Genomic DNA, 27,135 nt, shown 5'->3' on the forward strand with positions numbered 1-27,135 from the left:
AGAGGTCCATTATGACCCTGACTGTGAGTGGCTTCTCATGTGCACTTGCTGGGCCTTGGTTTTGCTGTGCTGGTAGCCAAACTGTGTTCACTTGAAGGGTTTCTTCCTCCCTGTGGAGGCTGTCCAGGTGTTTGTGGGTGCCAATGGCTTCCCTGTACATGTTGACCTGGCAGTTGCTGGCATGGCCCAGAACTTCAGTGTTTTCAAGGAGCATTTTATGTCAAGGGGGAGGTTTATAAGGTGTTCTGCTGCTGCTTTCCCTCTGAGGAGGGCTGTGCTTTTCCCGCCCAAACGGAGGGCGCTTGCCGCTGCTGCCGTCTCTCCCTGACAGGAGCAGCCCTGGTCGTCGGCCATTTTCCCGGTGGGCGTGGGAAGGGCGGAGTCCGCGGGAGAGGCCCCTCCTCCGCAGGGATGGAAGAAGAAGAAGAGCCGCTCCGGGCGGCAGCTGCTGGTGCTAGTGCTGCCGGTGCCTCGTCGTTCCCGCTGCCGCCGCCGCCGCCTCCGGTGCCTTGGCCATGGGCGACTACGACTCGTGGACGTCGTTCCTGGGGGAGTGGGGCCGGTTCCAGCGCCTGGTGTTCTTCCTGCTGAGCGCCAGCATCGTGCCGAACGGGTTCAACGGGATGTCGGCGGTGTTCCTGGCGGGGGTCCCCGAGCACCGGTGCCGGGTCCCCGAGGGCGCCAACCTGAGCGCCGCCTGGAGGGAGGCCAGCATCCCCGAGGAGCAGCGGCCCGGAGGCAGGACGGGGCCCCACCGCTGCCGCCGCCTCCGCCTCGAGGCCCTGCGCAACTTCTCCGCCGCCCGCCTGCTCCCGGGAACCGACGTCAACCTCAGCCTCGTCCCCACCGAGCCCTGCCTCGACGGCTGGGAGTACAGCACCAGCCCCTACCTCGCCACCATCGTCACCCAGGTACCGACCACGACGACCTCACGCCCTCCCTCCCTCCGGCCCTTCCTTCCTTCCTTCCTTCGTCCGTTCGTTCCTTCGTTCGTGGGCAGGACAGGGCACCCCTCCCCAGGACTCTCTCGCTCGCAGACCCAGCTCCGCTCCTCTGACCCCCCCCTCCCCCGAAGGGCCTCCTCCATCCTGGAGCCATGGCCAAGGAGCAGGCAGGCATTGGCAGGCAGGAGGAGGAGGGGTCTCGCCTTTGCTTTCTGCCCAGGAGGAAGCCCCCAAATGACCCCGTCCTCAGCATCACTGGGTCTATGGGAGGAAGGCTTGTAGCTTTTCTGCCCAGGAGGAAGCCCCGAAACGTCCTCCATTTTGAGGCCGTGACTAAGAAGCATGCATTTATATTTATAGACAGGGGGGGTCTAACAGCTCTAAGCTTTTATATGGCCATGTCCTCCATTCTTCTTCAGCGTCCTCCATTTTGCGGTGCATTGCCCTCCTTTCTGGCGAGGACACATCTGTTCCCCTGCTGCTGAGCCGGGGGGGGGGGAATGTGGAGACTCAGGGAGGGAGACTGGGGGCCTCCTCCTTTTCCAGGACCTGACCTACATTTCAGCCTCCCGTCCAGGAGGAATCTCAAAATGTCTTCTATTTCGAGCGTGGCTAACAAGCCTGAATTTACCTTTACAGGAAGGGTTTTAGCTTTTATTTTCTGTCCAGGAAGAATTCCCCAATGTCCTCCATTTGGAGCATCACTAACAAGCATGCAGTTACATGTATATAGGTGAGTTTTTCACTTTTATTTTCTGTCCAGGAGGGATTCACAAAATGCCCTCCATTTTGAGCACCACTAAGAAGCACGGATTCACATGTCTATGTGAGGGTTTCTATCCTTTCGTTTGGTCATGTCCTCCATTTTTCTTCCCCGCCCTCCATTTTGTGGTGCCTTGCCTCCATCCTTTGCAACGAGGAGGACATCTGATTCCCCTGTTCAGGTGGGGATGTGGAGGCAGGAGGAAACATTGAGGTGGGGATGTGGAGGCATGAGTAGGGTGAGCAGAGGTCTTCACCTCAAAGGAGGAAAAAGGGACTGCAAAATGTAGGGCATTAAAAAAAACTAGACAACGTGACCAAATAAAAACTAAAAACATACAAATAAAAAGACAAATGTATGATTCTTAGTCCTGCTCAAAATGGAGGACATTTGGGGATTCTTCTTGGACAGGAGGCGGAAATGTAGGATGTATCCTGGAAAAAGAGGACCTCTGTTCACCCTAGACATGAGGAAACATTGAGCTGGGGCTGTGGAGATGCACAGCCATTGACTCCAGCAATGGCTGGGGTTGCCAGACTAAAACTGGTGGGGCTCCAATTCAAGGTGACCGAGTGTCCTCCTTTTCCTGGATATGCCCTCCATTTCAGCCTTCTGTCCAGGAGGAATTCCAAAACATCTTCCAGTTTTGAGCACGACAAAGACACATGCATTTATATTTCTATTAGTTTTTTTTAAAGGTTGTCATTGGTGGTGTCTTCCCTTTTTTTCTTGAAGGTCTTCCATTTTGTGGTGCCTGGTCCTCCTTTGTGGTGAGGACACCTGGCCACCCTGCTCTGGCCCTTTGACTGGTTCTACACTAGCAAGAATCCCAGCAGGTGTGACTCCTCACGAGGAGAAGCACCTGCAGGTATATTCCCACCACCATCACCAGATTCCCTGCTGACCTTCCTAAAGTGGGAGCATAAAGGAGGCGAAGGAAGGAAGGAAAGAAAGAAAGAGGGCAGCCCGAGGGTCTCCCTGGGCCAGTCCTTGGAGAAGGTGCCTGGCTGGGGGGAGCATGTGGCGCTTTCCTGGCCTCTGTTGCTGCCTTTGTCTGGTCCTCTTGGGAAGGTGAGCCCAGATGGAAGAGCCATTTGCCTCTGTGTGGGAGAGGGGGGGGGGGAGTGCTGTACTGAATGTTAAAAGGAAGTGAGTGGGGGAAGCAAGGTGACCAGATGTCCTCACCGCAGAGGAGGAATGAGGCAATGCAAAATGGAGGACATTAAGGAAAGATGGAGGGCCTGACCAAAAATAATCTAGGATTGGATTTTCAGGCTATGTGGTCATGTTCTAGAAGCCTTCAACTTCACAATAGCCTAGAAAACACTCCTATAAATGTAAATTCATGCTCATAAGGGAGGAGATTGGGATGGGGGGAAAGCAGGGTGACCAGATGTCCTTACCACAAAGGAGGAAAAAGGGACTGCCTAATATAGGACATGGCAAGGAATATTAAGGAGCTGATCAAAGAAAAGCTCAAAACACTCATGGAAATGGAAATTCATGCTCCTTAGTTATGTTCCAAAGGGAGAACCTTGTGGAATTTCTCCTGGATAGAAGGTTGAAATGGAGAGCGTGTCCAGAAAAAGGAGGATGCATATCACGAAAAATGGAGGACCTGACCAAATAAAACTTAAAAAATACACATAGAAATGTATATTCGTACTTCTTAGTCTTGCTCAAAATGGGGGACATTTTGGAATTCCTCCTGGACAGGAGGCTGAAATGTAGAGCATGTCCTGGAAAAGGAGGACCTTTTGTTTTGCATCTTGCAGCATCATTTCTATCTGTCTGACATGGTAATAATGTCTGACATCTTCAAGTAGCAACCTTCCTGATTAGGATACGTGAACAATGTGGCTCCCCTGAGAAAGCCAGAAGAGAGATGTGCACAAGCCACTGACATGCGTAAATTTACCCCTCAGGGGACAACAAATTACATTCCTCTTTCTGTAAATATCATTCAGTTGGAACCTGTTTGCGGATTTAGTCCAGGGTTCTTACAGCTCCTCCAGTTACTGGCACATCATTCAGCACATCCAGATTGATGCTGCTCAATGTGTTAAACTCTCCATTGCAAAGTTTTATTCTGTTAACTGCCTCCCGTTCGACTTCGACCCATGAAAGCTCTATTAATTAGAGACCTCCAAGTCACTCTGTCATCAGTAGCCCTACTCAGGTTCCCACAGATGCATGGCAGTAGTTTCCATCAGGAAGAGTATCCATCTGTAATGCCATCTTCCTCTTTTCCTATTCACTTTACCAGGCATTGTAGCCTTTTCTAGTGAGCCCTTTCTTTTCTTGATATGGCCAAAATACAGCAACCTCTGTTTAGTCATTTTGGCTTCCAGGGAGAGTCTGGGCTTGATCTACTCTAGAATCCATCCACTGGTCTTTTTAGCAGTCCACAGCATTCTCAGAACTCTTATCCAGCACATCCCAAATGTGTTGTTTTTCTTCCTGTGGGCTTTTTGTATGATGCCCTCAGCATACAAATTAAATAAGGTGATATAATACAGCCTTGCCTGACTGCCCTTCCACTTGCAAACCATTCTATTTCTCCATGTTCTGTTCTGAAAAAATACCATTGCAAAATCTAACTGTTAGTTCCAGCTAGTGTAGAGTGAATGAATGGGACTTATTGATACTTACTGATTCAATGGCTCTACTTGATTTGGGACTCTGCTTGGAGTTAGCCTTACATCCTGGGCTCAGTATTTTATTTATTTGTTTATTTTAGATTCAGTTTTTTATTAGGAGCTCTGATGGCGCAGCGGTTAAATGCTGGTTGTGATTTCATTTGATCCTGCAGTGCTCTAGGCTGACTCAGCCTTCCATTTCTTTCATAGATTGGTAAAATGTGTACCTAGCTTGTTCAGGGCAATTGGCTAATACATTGTAAACCACTTAGAGTGCTTAGTTCACTATGAAGCGGTATAGAAACATAAAGTGCTATTGCTATTACTTTCCATGCAAAACAATTCTACAAAAGTCATTATATGTACAAAACTATACCAAATAACAGTTTTCTCCTCTTTATAAACATCATGTATTTTACCAATTTCTAAATTGTGTACCTCTCACCCTCCCCTTAGTACAGTAACAAAAGCATTGTTGGTATCATCCTATAAATCCGCAAGATTATAATATATTCTTCTTACAAGAAAAAAAATCCTGATATAGGCATTCCACTTCTTAATAAACAGTTTCTTTTCATACAGTCTATTACCAGTTTGTATATCTTATAAGCTCCAACTCCAATCTTTTATCAAGTTCATCCCCTCGAAAGCTACATAGAGACCTGCATGCTAGAAGTTGTGTAGTTATTGAGTAAAAATAATAGAAGAAACGGGGAGAAGGAGCAACTGATTGCCCACAAATTCTATCAGGTTATTTTAGATCAATTGGATTATATATATTTACTCATACAGAATAACATTAATTTGGTTGCTAAGGGTGTGTCATTCAATGATTGTATTCATTAAAAACATTTTTCCTATCTTCAGAAAGAAAAAGAAAAACATTGTGCATAAAATTAGACTGCCAAATTATACCCCTAATCTAGGAGTGAACATGGTACTAATATTGTTCATCAAACCAAGTGTAAAATAATCTATAGAGATTACATCAGGTCTGTTTATTTCTTCCTTTAAAAATGGAGTAACTCAGTGTCATTTTAAGATACCTCATTGTCATTTTAAAAGCTTTTAAGACCACGCTCACCACAAGTATTAACCCCACTCATACACTGTGGTGAAGATTTGTCTGTTTAGGTAGGCAACTTTACAACAGATCTTTCTAAAGAAGCCCTGTTATAAGATTTTTCAGAAGACTACTTAATCTTATTTAAATACAAATGTGTTCCCCAGTACTTTTTCTTCAAAATTTCTCTCTGCAAAGAAACAGAATGTTTCCTAATCCTTCATAAAATGACAACATTTCTACATTAAAAAATATTATTCCAGTGTTTGTTGCTGTTGTGATTGCTGCATGGAATCAGTTGTGGACATCTGGGGTAGCGCGTGCTAACAGTATTGGTCCTCTCCCTGTATTTTTAGCATTTTAGACTGGTTTGTTGACATTAGTTATTTTTATTTAAAGTTTCTTTTTAATTGAAAACTGAGGTTGATTAATAGCAGACTCTCCTCAAATAGGAAAAACAAAAAAACCTAGAATTCGAGCAAGAAATATGGAGTTATACACCCCAAAGTAAGGATGCTTAAATCACAGATCAGCCCCCATCCCCGTATTAACTGAAAACATGGGCAGACAGATTGGTCCTTCTTGTACCTCAGTTTGTGACTATTTGTGTGGAAGAGATGAAATGAAACATTTTACAGCTAATTGATTCATGGATGCAAATGTACTTAAACAACAGGTGTAATCTCCAGTATAAAAAGGAGAGAGAGAGGAGGAATCCAGCCCCTTTTACTTTTTATGCTGAGCCATGTTAGTCTATCTCCTTTATAATGTCCAATGTGCATGTGAAAGTGTTAGTCTTGTGGTGAATTAAAACAACAACAAAAAACCACTTTGGGGGGGGGGGTTATGTTTGTAGCAAAAGGAAGAACAAGGAAATGGTGGGGCCACTGCGTGAAGAAGATGGTGAAATGTTAACATCTTGGGACAGTCTATTTGGAAAGCAAAGTATAAATGGCTTAAACTAATAAATAAGATATTCGTTGTATTATACCCTTACCATTTAAGTGACACGCTTGGTTTTTAAGATGTTGCTTTGAATGAGGGAATCATTTGTCCCCTTTTTGTTTATGTGACAATGTGATCTTAAAAAGCACAATACAAGCATACGCAAGTATATGTGGTTTTGAATTTATCAGAATGGGCCATATTGTACGTAGCTTACTTAACTAGTGTTCTAAAATATTAGTTCTACAACTAGAAGTTGTATAGAACATAATGGCCATACCATAGTGTGGAACTTGCATCCAGGCCTCAGGTTTCTGTCCCCTCCCCCTCAATTGTTTCTTCATGTACTGCATGTATTCTGATTACCTCTCTTAATTACTTGTTTACAATAAATCTATCCTTGCCACTATGTATGAACAAGATAAGCAGTAGCTGCTCCTCAAACCAAAATGAGAAGCCTTGAGATGTGTAGTTTCTGTGCTCCAAAAAGGCTATACTATTAAAATGAAATTATTCTTCATGGTCTCTGTGTCTTACACATGTGGGATGTAATGTGCCTGCGCAGTACTAATTTGGAATTTTCAAAGCAGTTAGCTTGTGTTCTAGTTGGTAGCCCTTTCTCTCCACACCTATGTATATGAGCCCCCTCTGGTGTTCTAGACAGTGAGCTCAAACTCACTCACGAAATGCACACTACTGCAGGAAAGTTTGGTTTCCCTCAACCATCCTTCCAATGCAGACCCAAATTCCAGAGATTTCAAACATAATCATCAAATCATTTTCAGCATCAGAACAGATCCACCAACCAACCATCTCGGCCTCATCTGCCTTCTAAGCAACACAGGCCCAAGCAAGGTCCGTCACGGAAATTACCTCATGACCAAGGTAAATGGTACCTTTGACACCCCGCATATCCCAAATTGTCCACCATTCTTCCTAGACAAACTTCATCCATTCTGCACTGCACATGCCTCTATTACTACAGACACATGAGTCCTCAGCATCATCAAGGACGGCTACATCATCTAATATAATAATAATATAATTTATACCCCGCCCAATCACTAGGAATCCGGGTGGCTTACAACAATAGGGAAATACAGAGCAGTAGCAATAAACAATAACAATACACATAAGATAATAAAGAAATATAATCTAATTCGAATCCCTTTGTCCCACAGGGCATTTGTCCCTCTACATCATCAGAGGCCCTTCGCATGGAGATCCAAAATCGTCTCCTCAGAACTGCCACAAAGATTGTCCCTCCTGCCCTCAGGCACCGATCTTTCTTTTCTTGTTATTTTTTGGTGGACAAAAAGGATTGAGGCCTCTGTCCAATCTTAGATCTCAGAGTACTCAATGACCACATCAGAACCAAAAGGTTCAAGGTGACATCCCTCTGCGATGTTTTTCCCTTACTCCAACAAGGGGACTGGTTTGCGATCCTGGACTTAACATTTATTTTCACATTTCAATACATAGTTCACACTGCAGGTTCCTTTCCTTCGTGCTGGATGAAACCACTTTCAGTTCACCACCCTTCCATTCGGCTTCTGCACCGCACCCAGAGTTTTCACCAATTGTGTTTCAGCCACTGCAACCTTTTTCAGACAGAATGGAGTCATAGATGACTGGCTACTCATTGCTTGATCCAGATAACAACTACTGCAAGACATCATCTCATCTTCAATCTCCCCAGCCATCTTGAGATGGTCATCAACCTTGACAAGTCCTATCTCATTCTAACTTGGTCCATCACCTTCATTGGTGTGGTGGTAGACTCTGCGATGGAGACAGCCTTTCTCCCTCTTGACAAAGCCTTCAGGATTCACATGCAAACCCTTCACTTACTCCGTGCGAGGTGCACCCATGCACACAAAGTCCAAAAACTCTTGGGCTACATGGCCTTGAACACTGCCATAATTCCACATTCATGGCTGTGCATGCACCCCCTTCAGACATGATTCCTTGCCTCCTTCAACCACGGCCTCGACCCAGTATTGAAACCACTCACAATACCAAGACATCTACAATGGTCCCTCTGATATTGGTCCTCAATCAGTAACCTCATCAAAGGCATGCCTTTCTCTTCACCCCAACTGCATCTCATTTTCATAGTTAACATTTCTCTCCAGGGCCCACACCAAACACTTATTTGTCCAAGGGACTTGGACCAAGTCAAAGTCCACCTTCCACTTAAACACCCTAGAGATGCTGGCCGTCATCAAAGCCCAACAAACCTTCCCGATCCTCATTGCAACCGACAACACCACTGTTGTATATTACATAAACAAACAGGGCAGGACGAAATCCCTGAGCCTCATCAGCTTAGTTTGTCAACTCTGGAATTAGTGCATCAGGAGATCCATCCACCCTGTGTCTATCCACCTCCTGGGCCACTCCAATGAAATCATGGACTCCTTAAGCAGGACCACGCTATCCTCCCACAAGCGGATGTTTCACCCATCAGTCCCCAGCAACCTATTCCTCCAGTGGGGTTTTCCCCAGGTAGATCTCTTTGCCTCGCCCTGCAACCACCAGTGCAAGATGTTCTGTTCTAGGTTCCCCAGGTCAAATCACAACCTCAGTAACACCTTTCTTTTCACTTGGCTGGGACCTCTCCACTATGCTTTCTCTCTCTTTTCTCTGATAAGGTGATCTCCAAACTACACTGGTTCAAGGCGCACTGCATCCTCATCACACCATGGGGTCCCAGACAGCCCTGGTTCTCCCCTCTGATTCAGCTCTCCAACAAAGACTTGCTCCCCCTTCCAACCCACCCAGACCACCTCACCATCAACTAATGGACAGTGAGGCACACTGACCTCCACAGGCTTCGTCTCATGGCGTAGATGATCACCCAACAATCTCATCCCCAGTAAGACGGATTCTCCAGGCAGCACATAGGTCGTCAACCACCCAGTCCTATGATTATAAACGCAAATCATTCTTTTTCTTTTTTGCAAAGACTTTCTAGTTCTCCACATGATTTTTCCACTCACCATGTTCTGGAATTCCTCTCCACTTTAGCACAGAAGGGCCTCTCACTTTCATCCACCAGGTGCTACTTATCTCCCATTTCGTGGTACCAGCAACAAGGGGCATCCCTCCTGCTTCTCTGATAATCTCATTAAGACCTTCCCCAAAGGCTATCAAAACCTTTGCTGTCCAATCACACTTCCACCTCCCAGTTGGAGCATTCATTTTATCTTGTCTCATTACAAAAACCTCCCTTTGAACCCATGGCCACTTGTGACATCAGGCTTCTGACTTGGAAAACAGCATTCTTGGTTGCCATCATCTCTGCCAGGCAGTGAACTCTGTGCCCTCCATTCCGAGCCTTACACCAGATTCCACAAGGATAAGGTTATCCTATGCCCAGACATCTACTTCCTTCCAAAAGTAGTCTCGAAATTTTACCTCAATCAGGACGTTGTCCTCCCTGCCTTTTTTTCAAAACCTGTCCTCTGACCTCGAGATGTCTCTTCACACCCTAGACGAATGCAGTGCTCTGGCCTAGAACAGCCAATTTACTTAAAACTAAATGTCTTTTTATCTGTTATTCAAAATCGAAATTGGGACAACAGGCTCTCAGCATTTCTCTAATTGGGTAACATCTACCATCCATTTCTCTTATGAGTTGGCTGGCAAAAACCCTCGTTCTCCACTGAAGGCACATTTCACCAGGGCGGCTGCCACATCCACTGCCTTCCTAGCAGGCATTCCTCTCCAAGATGTTTGTTGTGCCGCAACGTGGTCCCAGCAGTCCACCTTCATCTCTCACTACCCGATTGACAACAGATCCCAAAGAGATGCTGCATTTTGGCCATGCTGTGCTCTTCTCCTCCAGTGTGTGACACTCCTTCCTCCACTGATGTAAGACATCTCGCTAAATTCCTGCATGTGTAAGGCACAGAGACCACAAAGGAGGAGGACAGGTTGCTTACCTGTAACTGTGTTTCTTTCAGTGGTCATCTGTGCCCTTACACAACCCACCCTTCCTCCTCTCTAGTGTTACTTTCACTCCTCTTATGGTCCTGCTGCTGCAGACTTTGAATTGGGGTGAGGACACCAGAGGGAGCTTAAATATGGAGGCATATACCGCCAAAAACTCCAGCTAACTGCTTTGAAAGTTCCAAATTAGTACTGCGTAGGCACATTACATCCCACATGTAAGGGCACAGACGATCGTTTGATGAAACACAGTTACAAGTAAGCAACCTGTCCTGCAGCATATAAAATTCTTGCCTGCATGTAGAATAAATGCTCTCCTGTCCCTGTTTTCTTCTCTAGGAACAGCAGTCCTCTGCTGCCATTCTGCTTTGCATATTCCTGATAATTGCTATCTATATTTTCTAGCTGAGAGCCATCTGTTGTCCATCAGATAATATGATGAAAGTATTACTGTACTGTGATAACATCTTCTCTTCTTTCAGCTGCATTGTTGCAGCATTTGACAGTGCCTGAAGCAGGTCCTCGAAAATGTGGGCAAAGCTCTGCCCTGTTGTCTGATTTCAATGCTTATGTCAGCAGGGACAAAGGAAAACATGGAAAGAAAGCTAGAGGAGAATGCCATAATAAAAGATTAGCAAATTCATAAATTTGTTTGTATGCTGTCTACTCCAGGGTATTATTTCTAAGATTTCTATTAGTTGCTCTGGTTCTTTACGTTTAGCTGTCTGGTGGGAACTATTGGGCAGGATCAGATGAAAGTTGGTCCAAAACACACTGCAAAAATAATCCAGTTTGAGACCACTTTAACTGTCCTGGCTCAATGCTAGGGAATTCTGGGAACTGTAGTTTTGTGAGACATTTAGCCTTCTCTATCAGAGAGCTCTGGGGCCACAATAAACTACAGTTCCCAGAATTATCTAGTACTGAGCCAGGGCAGTTAAAGCAGTCTCAAACTGGATTATTTATGCAGTGTGCTTTGAACCATAGCCTAGTTAGGCAGGAATGATCATTGAATGAGATCCTGGTCTCTTCATGCATGTTTTCCATCACAACTATAAGGAAAGAATAAAAACTGTTCCATTTTATAAACTCTGCATTTCTTCTTCTTTGGTATCTGTGGAACTCCATACATACTACAATATCCAAAGGTCCCTTAATCTGACTTGTTTATGCTGATACCAATTATTTTGAGCTTCCTGCAGATAATGGTACTCTGAGTTTAGGTATGAGGTGGAATTTAGTTTGCCCCTGTAGGGAAGTAGTCACAATAATCAAAATCAGTTCTCTCAGAATATTGATATTGGCATTTAGTTTACTTGTTTGGTTTTGTTCCTCTGACCTTTTTGAGTTTTTGAGCAAAACATACGCTCTTAGCCTTTATATTTAAAGAGGAATATATGAAAACACAGAGGTAGCAAACACTGCCACAGCGTGGTTGGCTAGAGTTATAATAGTTCTTAGGAAAGTTAGAATAGTAGCTGAATTTGATAGTTCAGATAAGAGAAAGTGGGCACAGTGGAAGTTGTCCTTTGGCTCCCTCCCTGTTTCTTGATTCCTCAGGGGGGCAAAGGAGAGATAAGACGAAACTACGGTTCTTGATATCACTAGCAAAGCAGACAACAGATAGCATGTTTGGAAAACTTTTGCTAGCCAGGGCTGTACACATCTTGTGCATTGGAGATAAGAAAGGACACACAGCAGCGGCAAGGAGGAAACAAAAATCTTGACCATTCTGTACATTCCACCCCCTAAAGATTGTCAGTAGGAATTAAGGGCCAAATTAATGCTCATTTGTATCTAACAAGCAGTTTTTTAAAAGTTCAAATTACATTAGCTTCAGGTTTGGGGCTGATAATTAACAGTGGAGAGGGGAAATTTAATCCTGTTCTCCCCTGCAGCTGATTGAGGAAAATCCTTCCTTTGAAGTTGGCATTTTGTGTCAAGGCAAGTTTCTTCGACCAGAAAGAGCAAGAGTTGAAAGGGACAATTCTTTCTCCTCTCTCTATATATATATTCATACATTTTAAGCCTCTACTACAGAGAAGGAAAAAATGTAAAGAGAATTTTTTAAAAATTGATGAAACTTTGCATTAAGTACGTATTCTACTTTCTGTTTATGTTTAACCTTTTACTACCTTAAGAATATAAATGAATTTGCAACAAAATGTGTATCTCTTTTTTAAATTGTAAAGTAGAAGAGCTTTTGTTAAAGCAATTACAAATTCTTCTTGTTTTACTAATGTTGGTAAGCTGAAAATAACACCTGTGTGAGAGAGAGAAAATTAATGTTGAAAATCAAAACTGTCAGAAAGTTTAATTATCTGGAAAGAATAAGAAGCAGTACATAGATCTCAGCACTGCCATGCAGAAATATGTGTATGTGCACTACAGAGAAAAACTTTGAAAATAGATCTTTCTATAATGCAATCACAATATTTCTGATTTCTGTGTATAATTGTGAAAGCTGGACAGTGAAACAAGCTGAAAGTAAGAGAATCAACTCATTTGAAATGAAGTGGTAGAGAAGAATTCTACAGAGAACAAGGACCGCCAAGTGACCAATAAGTGGATCTTAGAGTAAATCGGCCCTGAACCCTCCTTAGAAGCCAAGTGAGTAAACTGAGGCAATTGATCTTTGGCACATCATGAGATAACATGATTCATTAGAAAAGATGATAGATAATGTTTGACAAAGTGGGACACAGTATGAAAAGAGGAAGAACACATTAGAGGTAGAAAGAGTCAACCAAGGAAGCCACAGCCCGGAGATTGCAGGGCTGTGGATGACAGGGGGTCTTGGGAGAGTCTGCCATTCATAGAGTTGCCATAAATCGAAGTTGACTTGACAGCAACAATAATTCAGTCAAAAAGTGGTACTAAATTTGAATATGGATGCACATTTTAATACTTTTTTTTTTGTATTGCTGGGAATAAATCCCACAGAATTGCATTAAACAAGCATCAATAACTATGCAGAAAGTAATAATTTGGAACCCATCTTTTATTTAATTTATATATTGTTCCATTGCAGTAATAATATATTTTTGAGCTTTGATAGTATTACGTTCAAGTTAATTCTCTTAATTGATGTCCACTGCTTCATTCTGCTCTTTCGGTGGAAGTTTCATGAATTTTAGAAAACAAACAGTTTGAATGAATTGAAATAAATGCATCTGTTTCATATGTAACTTGGTTATATGTGTACAGTATATGTATTTGTCCTTTGGTTATATGTGTATACAGGTTGACTATCCCATATCCGGAATTGTAAAATACTCCAGAATCTGAAACTAGCACATGGGTGGTTGAGATAGTGACAGTTTCTGATGGCTCAGTGTACACCAAATTTGTTTCATGCCCAAAATTATTACAAATATTATGTATAAAAATCAGGCTGTGTGTATAAGGTGTATAAGAAACATACATGAATTTCATGTTTAGACTTGGGTCCCATCTCCATGATATCTCATTATGCATATGCAAATATTTCAAAGTCTAAAACACTTCTGGTCCCAAGCATGCCGGATAAGGGAGACTCAGCCTATAGATTCAAACATTCATATGAAATCTACCTGGCTGATACACAATTTAAAACAAATATCTACAAGTGTTCTGCATTTTGCAACATTTGAAAATGCTTCTATTTAGGAGAGTACAATGGGACATAAGAGGTACATTTTCCTTGTCCTTCACATCTCTGGGTGAGCATACACTGCATTTGGAGATCTAATCTTGAGTTTCTGAAGGAACAGCCTTACAAGTGATAAGCTCTTTCATCATCAGGCATCTCTGATCCTTCAAGTCGAAATTGCACTCCTCTTCCTTCTGTAGCTTCATTTAATCTGTAAGGCAGCAGTTTCACTAAAGTCTGTCATGTTGTTATGTGCCTTTAGATCATTTCTGACTTACGGCGACTCCAAAGGCACCAGATGTTCTGATCTTGCAAGCTAAGCAGAGTCAGGCCTGTTTAGTATTTAGATGGGAGACTGCCAAGAAATAGCAGAAGCTGTATTTCAGAATTAGGAACTGTCAAAACCACATCTATGTAGCCATTGCCTAAGAAAAGCCTATGAAATTCATGGGGTTACCATAAATTGACAAGCAACTTGACGGCACATGCACAAACACACACACACTTGGTAAGCCTGCCATGGACTTTTCTTGCCAGAATTTGTCCAGGAAAGGGTTTGCCATTACCTTTCTCTGAGGCTGAGAGAATTTCCATGGTCGAATGGGGATTCAAACCTAGTCCTACTCAAACCATTGCACCATGCTTTCAAACCACCACAGCATACTTTCAAACGTTTTTCATACCAATATGTTATTGTGTTATTAACACATTTTACAAGGCACTGGCTAACAGTTTCTTAGAGACTGTCTTAGTTAAAGTGCAACTGGACTGACATTTATATTTCCCAGTGTGAGGAGGTGGCAGCAGGAGTGTCGGGATGTCTTGGACAATTAATGACAGCTGGAGAACAGAAAGCAGCAGCAGAACTACAAGACCCAAGAACAATAGTGGTCGGGGTAGGGTCAGTAGGCTCAGAGGTGGAGGAAGGAAGGACGGGGTTGAAAAAGGAGGGAGAGGTGGTCGCTGGGGAAGGACGTGGAAGATCGGGAGAGAAAGAGGCAGACATTGAAAGGGTTAGAGGAGAGAATGGACTGAGAAGCGGTAAGGTGGCGGCTTTAGTAAGGCATGGCAGTTGGTTGCGAGCCAGCAGTGTGTGCACTGACAGCTTGAAAGACCCCATAGTCGAGGAATACCTGGGGGAGTATCCCAAAGCTCCTCAAGAAGAGGTTCTTCCTCAGGAGAATACCCTCCGCCTATCTTATTGGAAAGCGGGGCCCCTTTAGTGGAATATTAAAGGAAGGTGCTGGCCTGTGGGAGATACCTCTGATATAGAGGGAGACTTGGACAAAGAGAAAGGCTTTAATCCAAAGTAAAGAAGAGTTATATAAGTTAAGTTGAAAAGCAGAATGTGAGGGAACATTCACTTTTGTTGGCAGCACTACTGTGTACATGCCTTCTCATTGGGTTAATGCAACATGGAATCCACCAAGAAGCCAACAGCAGCAAGTGGACCTACGGGCCTGCCACACCCAGTTTTTGTGACAACAAGTAACAGCTGTGTAAAATATATTTTGCTACTGTCTCTTTCTTTCTTTCTTTCTTTCTTTCTTTCTTTCTTTCTTTCTGCCTGCTTTTGCTTCATTGTAAGACTATCTGTGTTTATCTCTTTTTCTGTTTGGCTCAAAGTCTATGTATGTCATTCTAGTTAAATGCTGTTTGTTATTATCTGCATCCAGTGCTTGGAATGCTGTATCATCATTGCCAATTGAACCTTGATTTTTAATTAACTATTCTCAGAATATAAAGGGATTTTGTAGCACTTTTGAGACTGAGAGAAAGAGCATTTGATAGCATAAGATTTTTGTAGATTTGAGTCTACTTCCTCAGATGAATTATCTATATTCCCAGGATACATTAAGAATGGGTTCAGTGAAGACTGGTGAAGAGGTTCATGACTTGTTCTAGACACTAAATATTAAAAGTCACAATTTTAGGATTACTTAATGGCATGTTTTGGTTTGTTTGTTGTTTTGCTTTTCTGTAGGATTTTTTTTAAAATCATAAGTGCACAGTCACTACCTGATACGATATTCATACATTATCTTGCTTTATTTTCTGGGACTTCCTTTTCAGTCACTGAATGCAGTATATAAAGGGATCTTGTAGCACCTTTGAATCTAACTGAAAGAAAGAAGTTGGTACCTTGAGCTTTCGTACACTTAAGCCTACTTCCACAGATGCATATTTCTGAGGAAGTAGGCTTAAGTCTATGCAAGCTCATTCTACCAACTTCTTTCTTTCAGTTAGTCTCAAAGGTGCTACAAAATCCCTTTGCATATTGATCTTCCAGACTAACATGGTTGTGCCTTTGAATGCAATACGTTTTAGGTTTGCGGAAAATTCAGTGCTTTGCTCAATTAGTACTTCCATTAATGTTGGGAAGCTCATGTTCATAGACACCAGTAGAGTTTCCCTGGTGACAAGATTAATTGCATGGGATCACTCTCTCCATCTAACCCCACTTCCAGTTATCTTTTTCAGGGTTCACACATTTTATGAACTTAGGTTAAGTACACAGTGCACACAAACGGTATAACTGTGTCTAGAATATGATTATTAATTATTATTTTTCCTAAAATAAACCTTTTTGCATTTTTTAAAAGGAACTAATGTTTGCCTTTGCTTTAGTAGTTGAAGGCTTAACAGTATATTTTGAAAACTGTCTGTTATAATATTTTTGGATGTACCCCTAATCCAATTTAAATCGTGGGATACTGACTTCAATGGTATTAGAATAACAGCAACTAAGCATGTTTCATACCCATAGCTTTCCCATGGAAAAGAAAGGAAAATTCAGTGTAATTGCTTTCAGTTTCATAAGACAAGTAATAAAACTGCCTTAGTACATTTCAGTTACCTCTCTTTTTAAGTTTCTTCTTATAGTGTTAAACCTGTACAGTCTCAGGTCTAAGATCCCAGGATTGTGTACTCAATACAGACTTGTGTTTCTTGAACAGCATCTCTGCATGCCATGTGGCAAATGAGCTATTTGGTTGGAGACTGATGGCAACAATCTCATCTATAATATAAAGAGATCTGTACATTTTGGTTGGCCTTGAAAACTCTGGCTTCCAGGGCCATGATTTTCTGCCAAGGAGTAGGATGTTATCTTGCACTAAACCTCCAAAATGCTGTGTGTGGTGAGGAACAATTTCTTGCTTCTCTTTGTAGCTCCAGGCCCTGAAACAAGGATGGGAATGGAGGTGGAATCTAGAAAAAGGGAAACCAAATAAAGAAAAATAAAGTCTTAGACTTCCACCAGACATTGGGCTAAGGAAATGTGAAGCTGGAACCTGACTTTGGGCTGAGGAAGCCCTCTGAACCTGCAGGTTTCAGAAGATGCCTTGAGTTTGTCCCATTTTGCCAAACACTACCTGAGCAGTCACCATGTCTACTGAACCCTGCCAATTGAATTATCTCAAAATTATGTCTTTTGTTGACACCCTCTTCATTAGGCTCTTTACTATAAGTCTTGATATTGTACCAAGATGACATATATCATAAGATATCTCAATATTATTAAAAGTTATGTTTCAGAAACTCCATAATATGGGACATCACAGATCTTTTTGATTAATTTATTATTCATTCTGAACAAAGTTGGGGTGATGAGAGGTTGTTCTTTTATCTTGTTTAGTAAACTTGAATACCATATGTCATTCTGTAGCGAAGTTCCTGAACCTCATCCAGGTGAAATACCAGGGTTGATCTTGAGAAAGAACTCTTCTAAATGAAATTGAGCTATCATACTGGTGTGTGTGTGGGGGGGGGGGGAAGAACAAACATGCTCAGGGACAGTGTTATACAGTATATATTCTCTTGCCATCATGTGGTTACAGATTTCCTGATGATGGCTCTGTTCATGCTTTGGCTATTGGAAATGTGCTGTGGGTTCAGATATGTCCCATATATGCACCAGGTCCCTCTTCTCTTTCCTGGTTTCAAGTATTCCTTAGGAATTGGTTATTGTACAATATGTTTTCATTTCATTGCCATTTGATCCTGCTGTTTACATTTCACTCTCTCAACACCTATGATGTAACTGCCAAAAGAGTATGACAAATACTTAATGCATCTGATGAAGAAGAATCTAGTCCATAATGCTATAATGAATTACCATAGCCTTTGAGGTACTGCAAGAGTTTTTGTTATGTTTTTCTGAAGAATGACATGCCTTTCCTTGTCAGCCACCTCCACACTAAAAGTCTAGCTCTTGTCCTGTATGTATGTACACATGCTACATTATTAATACTTTTGGGGAAATTTCCAATTTCTGGTCAAACTAATTCTTAAAGATAAACATGGGATAATCTTTTTTCAGCTAATAACTTGAAATATAAAACACAGTTGGAAATCTGTGGGCAAGAACTCATGTCCCATTTGGTCTCTCTGGTGCTTTGCCCTTCTGTGTAGTTTTTCCCAAACTTTGGTCCTCCAGTGTGCAGTGGTTCACAAACTTAGGATTTCTGTGTCCAGAAGCTCCAACCACTTTAGTCAACAGTCAGGAATTCTGGGAGATGAAATCCAAAACATTTGGAGGACCAAAGGTTGGGAACTGCTGCACTACAACTTCCATTTCCTTCTTCTGAACCACCTCTTTGTCCTTGCTGCTTTCAGGGAAGTGCTACTCATTTGCCCATCTGCCAAAACCAGATTTTATGAGCACAGAGGAGGTGAAAGTGAAAGCTGTAGTTGTAGTCTATCTGAACTTTTAAGATATTTATTGGCCTATGAGATACAGAGTCAGATTGTGTTGGTGATTCATTGGGAAAGACTGGGTGTAAATCTCTGATTTTTTTATTGTTTTTGTCACCCTGTGTTTATAGAGGATGGGGGTTGGCTGTCTGCTTCTTCAATTCTGACCAGGTTTGGTACTTCGAGCTGTAGAACTATCTTTTGCAAATATGCATCCTCCATCAGCCTAGAATTAGTTCCTCTGCTTTTGTCTTTGACCCTTGTTTCAATTTTTTAAATAATCTAAAGTTTTAACACAAATTACTGTTCCTGTGTGAATGCATATCCTGCATAACCAACAGGCATGATTTCAATAAGTTGTTGTGAACTCAGTGTGTTACCCTTGACTGTGCATGGGTGTGGGTAAGCTCGCAAGCAAGAGATGAGCACAACAGCCCTCTCTTTCCACTGTATAACAACAGCTGGTATTCAGAGGTTTACTGGGTCTGGTAACTGGAAGAAATATAGCCAAGCTGGTGGCTATCACTATCTCTTCTGGTTTCAGCTTCCATAGTTTTTCTGTGCACTATCTGAGGAGCTACTTGCTTTTGTCTGACCTGAATCTTCCACCATAGTAAGAAAGAGGGAGAAAAGACTTCAACATAATCTACTTTCTCCCTCCAACAAATATGATGTTATTCACCACTGTCATCCTCAGCACCCTTAATCAAGTTTTTTTCATATTAAAGAGCCCAAAATATTGTCAGCTGTCCTTCGCTTTACACTTGTTTACACTGAACTATTTTTGCCATTTTAATGCTTATTTCTAAAATTTGGAGATATCCTTTTGGGACTCTTTATTATCCCATTTTGTTTAAATCACTTTGAATTATTTGGGATTGTCTGAAAACATGGCCACCTAACTGCTCACTTGAACTCTATGTCATTTATAAACAAAATCAGGAACAGTCTTTAGATCCACTGTTTTAGAAATTTTCTGCACTTTACACAGTTATTTTAACGATTTAACAGTCAATACAGTGGCATCTCCTATTATCCTATGCTAGAATTTCTCAAGGTAACCGGATGGCTTCCTTTTGCGGGACAAGGCCTACATTTTAACCTTTTGTCCAAGGGTCCAAGAAGAATTGCAAATTGTTCTCCATTTTGAGGTTGCTCCACCAAGCCCCTTCCTCCCACCAGACCTTTTCCTCTGGGTTGTTTGCAGTTGGGAGTGCAGGGAGGCAGGGTGCCCAGAGGATGAGAAGAGAAAGAAGGAGCAGTGGTGCTGCCTCCTACTCCTGCTACCACCAGTGATGTTCAGGAGAAGTGAACTGGGCCACCCGGTTTGGGGCTGGAAAGGTGGCAGGCACAGCAGCCTGGTTTGGGGGCATACATGTGGGCCCCAGAAACACCCCCTGGGCTCTACAGGACTCAGGCAGTCGGTAGGAGAGAGACCCTGGCACTGAAGAGGGCAGAGGGGAGAGCAAAGGAAGTGGTGCAATCCAGCAGTTGTCCTCATTTGAGCCTGCTTTCCCACCTGGAGGCATGCAAAGAACCTCGCCAATTCCCCGGTTTGCTGCCTACTGCAACCCCAGGCAGCATCAGTTGCATTCCCTTGCTTTGGCTCTGCTGTATCTCCCACCTCTTCCTCTTAATTGTGCATCGACAATGCCTTCTGAATGTTGGACTTTGACTGGGGAGACCAGGGTTTGAATCCCTGCTTTGGCCATGGAACCTTGGGTGCTCTCTCAGCCTCAGAGGAAGGCAAAAGCAAACATACACATGCACACCCGAATAGATGTTGCTGTGAAAACTTCTTAGGGTCACTATAAGAACACAATGAAACTCCTCATCTGGAAACACCTCTAGATTGTTCAAAGACAAAAAGTACTCACAAAAAAAGTCAGCAGACTGGGATGCTCCTATTGTACAAGGAGTAAGGGAAAGGGAAAGGAAAAGCAAAATGGTAAGGGGAGGCATTTGTGAATTTTTATTTATATTAGTGTTTTTAGCTTTTATTTTGCAATGTCCTACATTTTTCTTGAATATCCTCCTTTTTGCGGTGCCTCATTTTGCTTTGTGGTTATGACATCTGGTCACCTTGGGTTTTCTCAGCAGTTGTTGGTAAGGAACTTTATTCATGAGTAATGCCACGTTTTGGCTTGGTAAGCTTATGGGGTAATAATGCTTTCCTTCTGCCGTGACAACTAGCAGCTATTTTGAGTTTTGCGTGTCTAATGTTATAGCAACTTTCTTAATTCCAGAGCTGTTGTTTTTGGCAGGGTTTTAAAGTACATTAGATTTTGAAATTATTTCAAGGGTTTAGACTCACAAGTTACAGTTTTATTTGTGCATCTGGAGATTTCTCAATAATATGCAAATATAGGATCATATTTAATGGTGTATTGTTATACAACTATACTGGGTCTGTGGCCCAAAGCAGTGGGATAATTAGTAACTTTAGATTGAGTAACAGAGTAAAATCTAGTGCATAATAAAAATACTACAGAGGTTACTCCTTTTTAAACCTGCTCCCTATGATTAAGAGGGAATATGGCTCTTTGAAGGAAAAAGTTATCAATTTCTCTCTTTAAAACTGCAGACAAGAATTTGTCCTGGCTAGATTGTTTATGAGAGTCAAGGGCATGTGAGCATGTGCATGTGCACCCATCCCAGCCCTAGGATGCCAGCCCTGTAATGTTGTAAAAAGTATGCATGTTTTCATTGATTTTTGCCCGTTTGCACTGTCTGCCACATTTTCCTATATATCCTGTCACAAGTTCTGAAATATTCCTACATTTTGTAGGCAGCATATTGGCCTCTGTGCTTTTATTTCCTTTTTAAAAAAGAAGTTGGTTCTCTTTATTGGAAAATATTGAGGAGATTAGAGTCCTTGCGTCAGTGCCTTATTTCACCCCAAGCCCAGGACTTGGTTTACTAAAAATAGAAATGGTGGAGCTGGTTTCCCTCTCAACCCTTCCTAATAGTACTGTTATTTTTCTACCTTTTTTGGTTATGTCAAGATGTATACCAGATTTTGTTGTAAGTCACCCACCCATCCCTGGTTGAACTTAGTCTGTCAGCCAGCTGGTGGTGCATACATACGGAAAACCAGGAAATCTTAGTAATTTCTTTATACGTATGTATTAATTATCCTACTGACCAGTAAAGGTATTTCATGCAAAAAAGAGACCACAGTTTCCACTTTGCAGCTCCACATATGTTTCTGCTTCAGTCTCTGATCTTAACAGCAACTAAATCTAGTACACATGGTACTTATCCTATATGTTTTTAGACCCTGGCTACTTGGGTAGCAATTCATCAGCTCCACTGTGTTGTACAACTCCTTGTACAATAGGAGCATCCCAGTGTGCTGACTTTTTTTGTGAGTACTTTTTGTCTTTGAACAGTCTAGAGGTGTTTCCAGATGAGGTTTTTATTGTGCAGTTGCTCTGATTCATATGCAGAATTTGTAAAGGAAAGAGGGAGAACTCTAGATCTCATTGTCTTTCATTTGTTTTTCCCCACTGTTTTTTCTGTAGTTTTTCTTTCCTTGGGGAATTTGTTTAAGGAACAATTGCATGGTGTGTTTTGGTTGCCAGTATTAGTAGCCATCAAGAGCTAGTGTGGCCTAATGGTTTCAGTGTTGGACTACAACTCTGGAGAGCAGGGTTGGATTCCCCATTTGGCATCGAAACCCACTGGGGTAATCTTGGCCAAGTCAGTTCCTGCTACAGAGAGGAGGAGGAGAGAGGTAGCTGGGCAGTCATAGTAAGTGGTGACTGTTTAATTTTTTTTTTTAAACTCTAGGAAGAGTGTGCTTGTAGTCACATCTTCAGTGAGTCACATCTGTGAGTCACTAGGGGTCGGAGCTAGCAGACTAGCTCTATATTACTCCTCCCAGAAATTTTAATTCTATTTTAATTTCATTTTTTTTTTCATCCAAGGAAATCTACAGCAGAGGCAGAGTTGATTGAGGTCACTGCCACAAATTGTTGAAACATCAGGAGCTTTAACGTTGGTGTTTTCTGGAGGATTCTTTTTTTCAGGAGGAAGCCCACAGTCCTAAGACTTTGGACTGAAATTTCCTAAGACTTTTCAGTATGGACACTGACAGAACCACTGCAGTCACCTTCAACACTTGTGGGATGTTTGTCTTCTTGCCTACAGAAGTGGAGAACTTCACATGCCCCAAGTACAAGTTGGTAGCCCTCTTGGAGGAGAAAGTGCAGCAGTTGGAGTCCAGAATAGCTACACTTCAGCATATTAGGGAGCAGGAGGATTTCCTGGACACAACAGAACTAACAATCCTGGACGAATACCACGCAGAGGAAGATGCCTGAGCCGAGGAGGTCACTTCACATACACAGGAGGCAGACAGCTGGAGGAATGTCACACGGAGAAGTAAATAAATAATAAATAAATTTATTATTTCTATACCGCGCCTTCCAAAGATCAGGGCGGTTTACAGCAGGAGAATACAACAATTTACATAACAATAACATAACACTGCATATTTCAAATACATCACAATATCAGTAGCAATACATCTCAATAATAAAAAGGCAACAATACAGTTATCAATACAGTGGTACCCCGGGATACGAATTGATCGCGTTACGAAATTTCCGGGGTACGAAAAAGTTAGATTGGAAAAAACTGTTCCGGGTAACGAAAGATTTTTCGGGTTACGAAATTCATTTCGGCACGAAATTCAAATGTGAAGCGCGGCTAGCGGCTTTCCAGCGCTAACGGAAAGCCTTTTCGGGTTACGAAATGTATGGGGTTACGAACGGCGCCGCGGAACGAATTAATTTCGTAACCCGAGGTAGCACTGTATAACATCAATGCATATCACAGAACAGCAATATTACATAACAACAATAGCAATATCCAAACAAGATTAACCCTCCAACCCCCAGAGTTACCACTAATACAAAACCCCAAAAAACTGCCCAGATGGTAACAGGGCACAAACCAAAGTTCTTTCAGCTGTGCTTACAGCAGCGGCAGTGACAGCGGCTTTGGGGCAAGTCCTCCGGCCGCCTCCCCGGTGGCATGGGGGGGGCGTGGCGGCGTCCTCCTTCGGGTGCCAGCGAGCCGGCTTAAATAGGCTGCTCTCACCGGCCTCTCCCCTCCGCAGGTGCGCCGCCAGAGCGGCTTTGGGGCAAGTCCTCCGGCCGCCTCCCCGGTGGCATGGGGGGGGCATGGCGGCGTCCTCCTTCGGGTGCCGGCGAGCCGGCTTAAGTAGGCTGCTCTCACCGGCCTCTCCCCTCCGCAGGTGCGCCGCCAGAGCGGCTTTGGGGCAAGTCCTCCGGCCGCCTCCCCGGTGGCATGGGGGGGGCGTGGCTGCGTCCTCCTTCGGGTGCCGGCGAGCCGGCTTAAGTAGGCTGCTCTCACCGGCCTCTCCCCTCCGCAGGTGCGCCGCCAGAGCGGCTTTGGGGCAAGTCCTCCGGCTGCCTCCCCGGTGGCATGGGGGGGGCGTGGCGGCGTCCTCCTTCGGGTGCCGGCGAGCCGGCTTAAGTAGGCTGCTCTCACCGGCCTCTCCCCTCCACAGGTGCGCCGCCAGAGCGGCTGTGGGGCAAGTCCTCCGGCCGCCTCCCCGGTGGCATGGGGGGGGCGTGGCGGCGTCCTCCTTCGGGTGCCGGCGAGCCGGCTTAAGTAGGCTGCTCTCACCGGCCTCTCCCCTCCGCAGGTGCGCCGCCAGAGCGGCTTTTGGGCAAGTCCTCCGGCCGCCTCCCCGGTGACATGGGGGGGAGCGTGGCGGCGTCAAGGCCAAGAAGGGATTGTTCGGGGAGCTTGCAGATAGAGAATCGATTTGAAGCTCTTTCCCTTATCAAGGAGGATGAAGAAGAGCAGCATGTACAGACTTCAGGGACAGAGCAGGTAAGCCTGAGAGTCTCGCCCAAGGGAACAGCCGCTGCTAAACCTCATAGGAGGCGTGTGGTCGTAGTGGGGGACTCCTTGCTGAGAGGAACAGAAGCAGTGATTTGTAGGCCTGACAAGATGTCTCAAGAGGTGTGTTGTCCCCCAGGGGCAAAGTTCTGTGATGTGACAGAGAGGCTGACAAGACTGGTCAAGCCTACTGACCAATACCCCTTCCTTTTGGTCCATGTGGGAACCAATGATACTGCAAGACACAGCCTGCAGAACATCAAAAGGGATTACAAGGCACTTGGTAAGAAGCTGAAAGGAATGGATGTACAGGTTGTCATCTCGTCTCTTCTGCCAGTTGAAGGGCACGGTCCAGGAAGGGAGAGGAAAATAGCGGATGTGAACAACTGGCTTCGCAGATGGTGCCGCCAAGAACGATTTGGATTCTTTGATCATGGGCTGCGGTTCCATGAGGAGGGACTTCTTGCAACGGACGGGTTGCATCTCACACCAGTTGGAAGAAATGTTTTTGCCAACAGTCTCAAGAACTTGATCAGGAGGGCTTTAAACTGAGTTCCGTGGGGAAGGGAGACAATATTAAGGAAGGCGAAAGGGCTGGAGAAAATAGTCAAACAGACATAGAGGAAACAAGAAAAAAAGTGCAAGGACCCAACAGTGGGAGGCAAAACAAACTTGCACAAGCAGCAGGTAAATGGGACCCATGGTCTGCGATGTCTCTACACTAATGCACAGAGCATGGGAAATAAGCAAGATGAACTTGAACTCCTAGTACAACAAAGCAAATATGATATAATAGACCTCACTGAAACCTGGTGGGATGAGTCTCATGATTGGAATGTGGAAATAGAGGGGTATAACCTTTTAAAGAGAAATAGGCCAAACAGGAAAGGAGGAGGAATAGCACTATATGTCAGAGATATTTACACCAGTGAAGAGATCTAGGACATCAATCCTGGAAGCCAAGTGGAGAGCATCTGGATAAAAATTAAAGGGGAGGGAAACAACAAGGATGTTATGGTGGGAGTCTACTACAGACCCCCAAGTCAGACTGAGGAATTGGATGATATCTTTCTAGAACAGATGACCACACAGTCAGAAAAGAGAGATGTAGTAGTGATGGGCGACTTCAACTATCCTATTTGCTGGAAGTCAAACTCAGCAAAATCCTCAAGGTCTTGCACATTCCTCACTTGCCTGGAAGACTATTTCATGGTCCAAGAGGTGGAAAAGGCAACAAGGGGGTCAGCTATTTTGGATCTGATCCTAACCAACAAGGATGACTTGGTTAATGGGGTACAAGTGGTGGGATCATTAGGTGGAAGTGACCATGTTCTCCTGGAGTTTGTTATACAATGGAAAGGAGAAGCCAGGCAGAGCCAGACACGCATCCTAGACTTTAGGAGAGCGGATTTCAGTAAACTTAGAGAAGTATTGAGGGTGATCCCGTGGTCAGAAATACTAAAAGGGAAGGGAGTTCAGGACGGATGGGAGTTTCTCAAAAGAGAGATACTGAAGGCACAATTTCAAACAGTTCCAGTGAGAAAGAAAAATCGGAGGTGTCTCAAGAAACCAGAATGGATGACTAAGGAACTTTCAACCGAGCTAAGTTTGAAAAGGAACATGTATAAGAAATGGAAAAGGAGGAGATCACAAAAAAGGAATTCAAAGAAATAGCAGGCATTTGTAGGGGTAAAGTCAGAAAAGCTAGAATGAACTCAGGCTTGCTAGAGAGGTTAAAAAGAATAAAAAGGGATTTTTTGGATATGTCCGCAGCAAAAGGAAGAAGAAGGAAATGGTAGGGCCACTGCGTGGAGAAGATGGCAAAATGCTAACAGAAGACAGAGAAAAGGCAGAATTACTCAACACCTTCTTTGCCTCAGTCTTCTCAGAAAAGGCAAAGGGTGCTCAACCTGAGGATAATGGAGCAGAGGAAAAGGGGAATTTCAGCACAGAATAAGTAAAGAGATAGTACAGGTATACCTTGTTAATCTAAATAAATTTAGGTCTCCAGGACCATATGAACTACATCCAAGGGTACTAAAAGAACTGGCAAATGTAATATCGGAGCCATTGGCAATCACATTTGAAAACTCCTGGAAAACAGGAGAAATCCCAGCAGACTGGAGGAGGACAAATGTTGTTCCCATCTTCAAAAAGGGGGGAAAAGGGGATCCCAACAATTATCGTCCAATTAGTCTGACATCAATACCAGGAAAGATTCTGGAGCAGATCATTAAAAAGAGAGTCTGTGAACATCTAGAAGGCAATGCCATAATCACAAAAAGTCAACATGGGTTTCAGAGAAACAAGTCATGCCAGACAAATCTGATCTCTTTCTTTGATAAAATTACCAGCTTGGTAGATGAAGTGAATGCTGTGGATATAGTATATCTTGATTTCAGTAAGGCCTTTGACAAGGTTTCCCATGACATTCTTGCAAACAAGCTTGTAAAATGTGGGCTAGACAAGGCAACTGTTAAATGGATCTGTAATTGGTTGACCGGCCGAACCCAAAGGGTGCTCAACAATGGCTCCCTTTCATCCTGGACAGAAGTGACCAGTGGGGTCCCACAGGGCTCTGTCCTGGGCCCAGTGTTATTCAACGTCTTTATCAATGACCTGGC

General features: G+C 43.4%; 1 protein-coding gene across 1 annotated transcript in view; it reads left to right on the forward strand.

Annotated features, from left to right (window-relative positions):
• The first annotated feature begins 425 nt into the window (after window positions 1-425).
• SLC22A4 (solute carrier family 22 member 4) overlaps window positions 426-27,135 on the forward strand; it is a 71,208-nt gene continuing 44,498 nt past the window's right edge. Inside the window, exon 1 of the mRNA XM_089530708.1 lies at window positions 426-911. Within this exon, the coding sequence (XP_089386834.1) occupies window positions 516-911 (396 nt within the window). The 5' untranslated portion in view covers window positions 426-515. The remainder of the gene's footprint in view (window positions 912-27,135) is intronic.

Source organism: Sceloporus occidentalis, unplaced genomic scaffold (assembly GCF_023333645.1).
Source record: "Sceloporus occidentalis isolate IW3139 unplaced genomic scaffold, rSceOcc1.0.p SCAF_1, whole genome shotgun sequence".
Taxonomy (NCBI): Eukaryota; Metazoa; Chordata; class Lepidosauria; order Squamata; family Phrynosomatidae; genus Sceloporus; species Sceloporus occidentalis.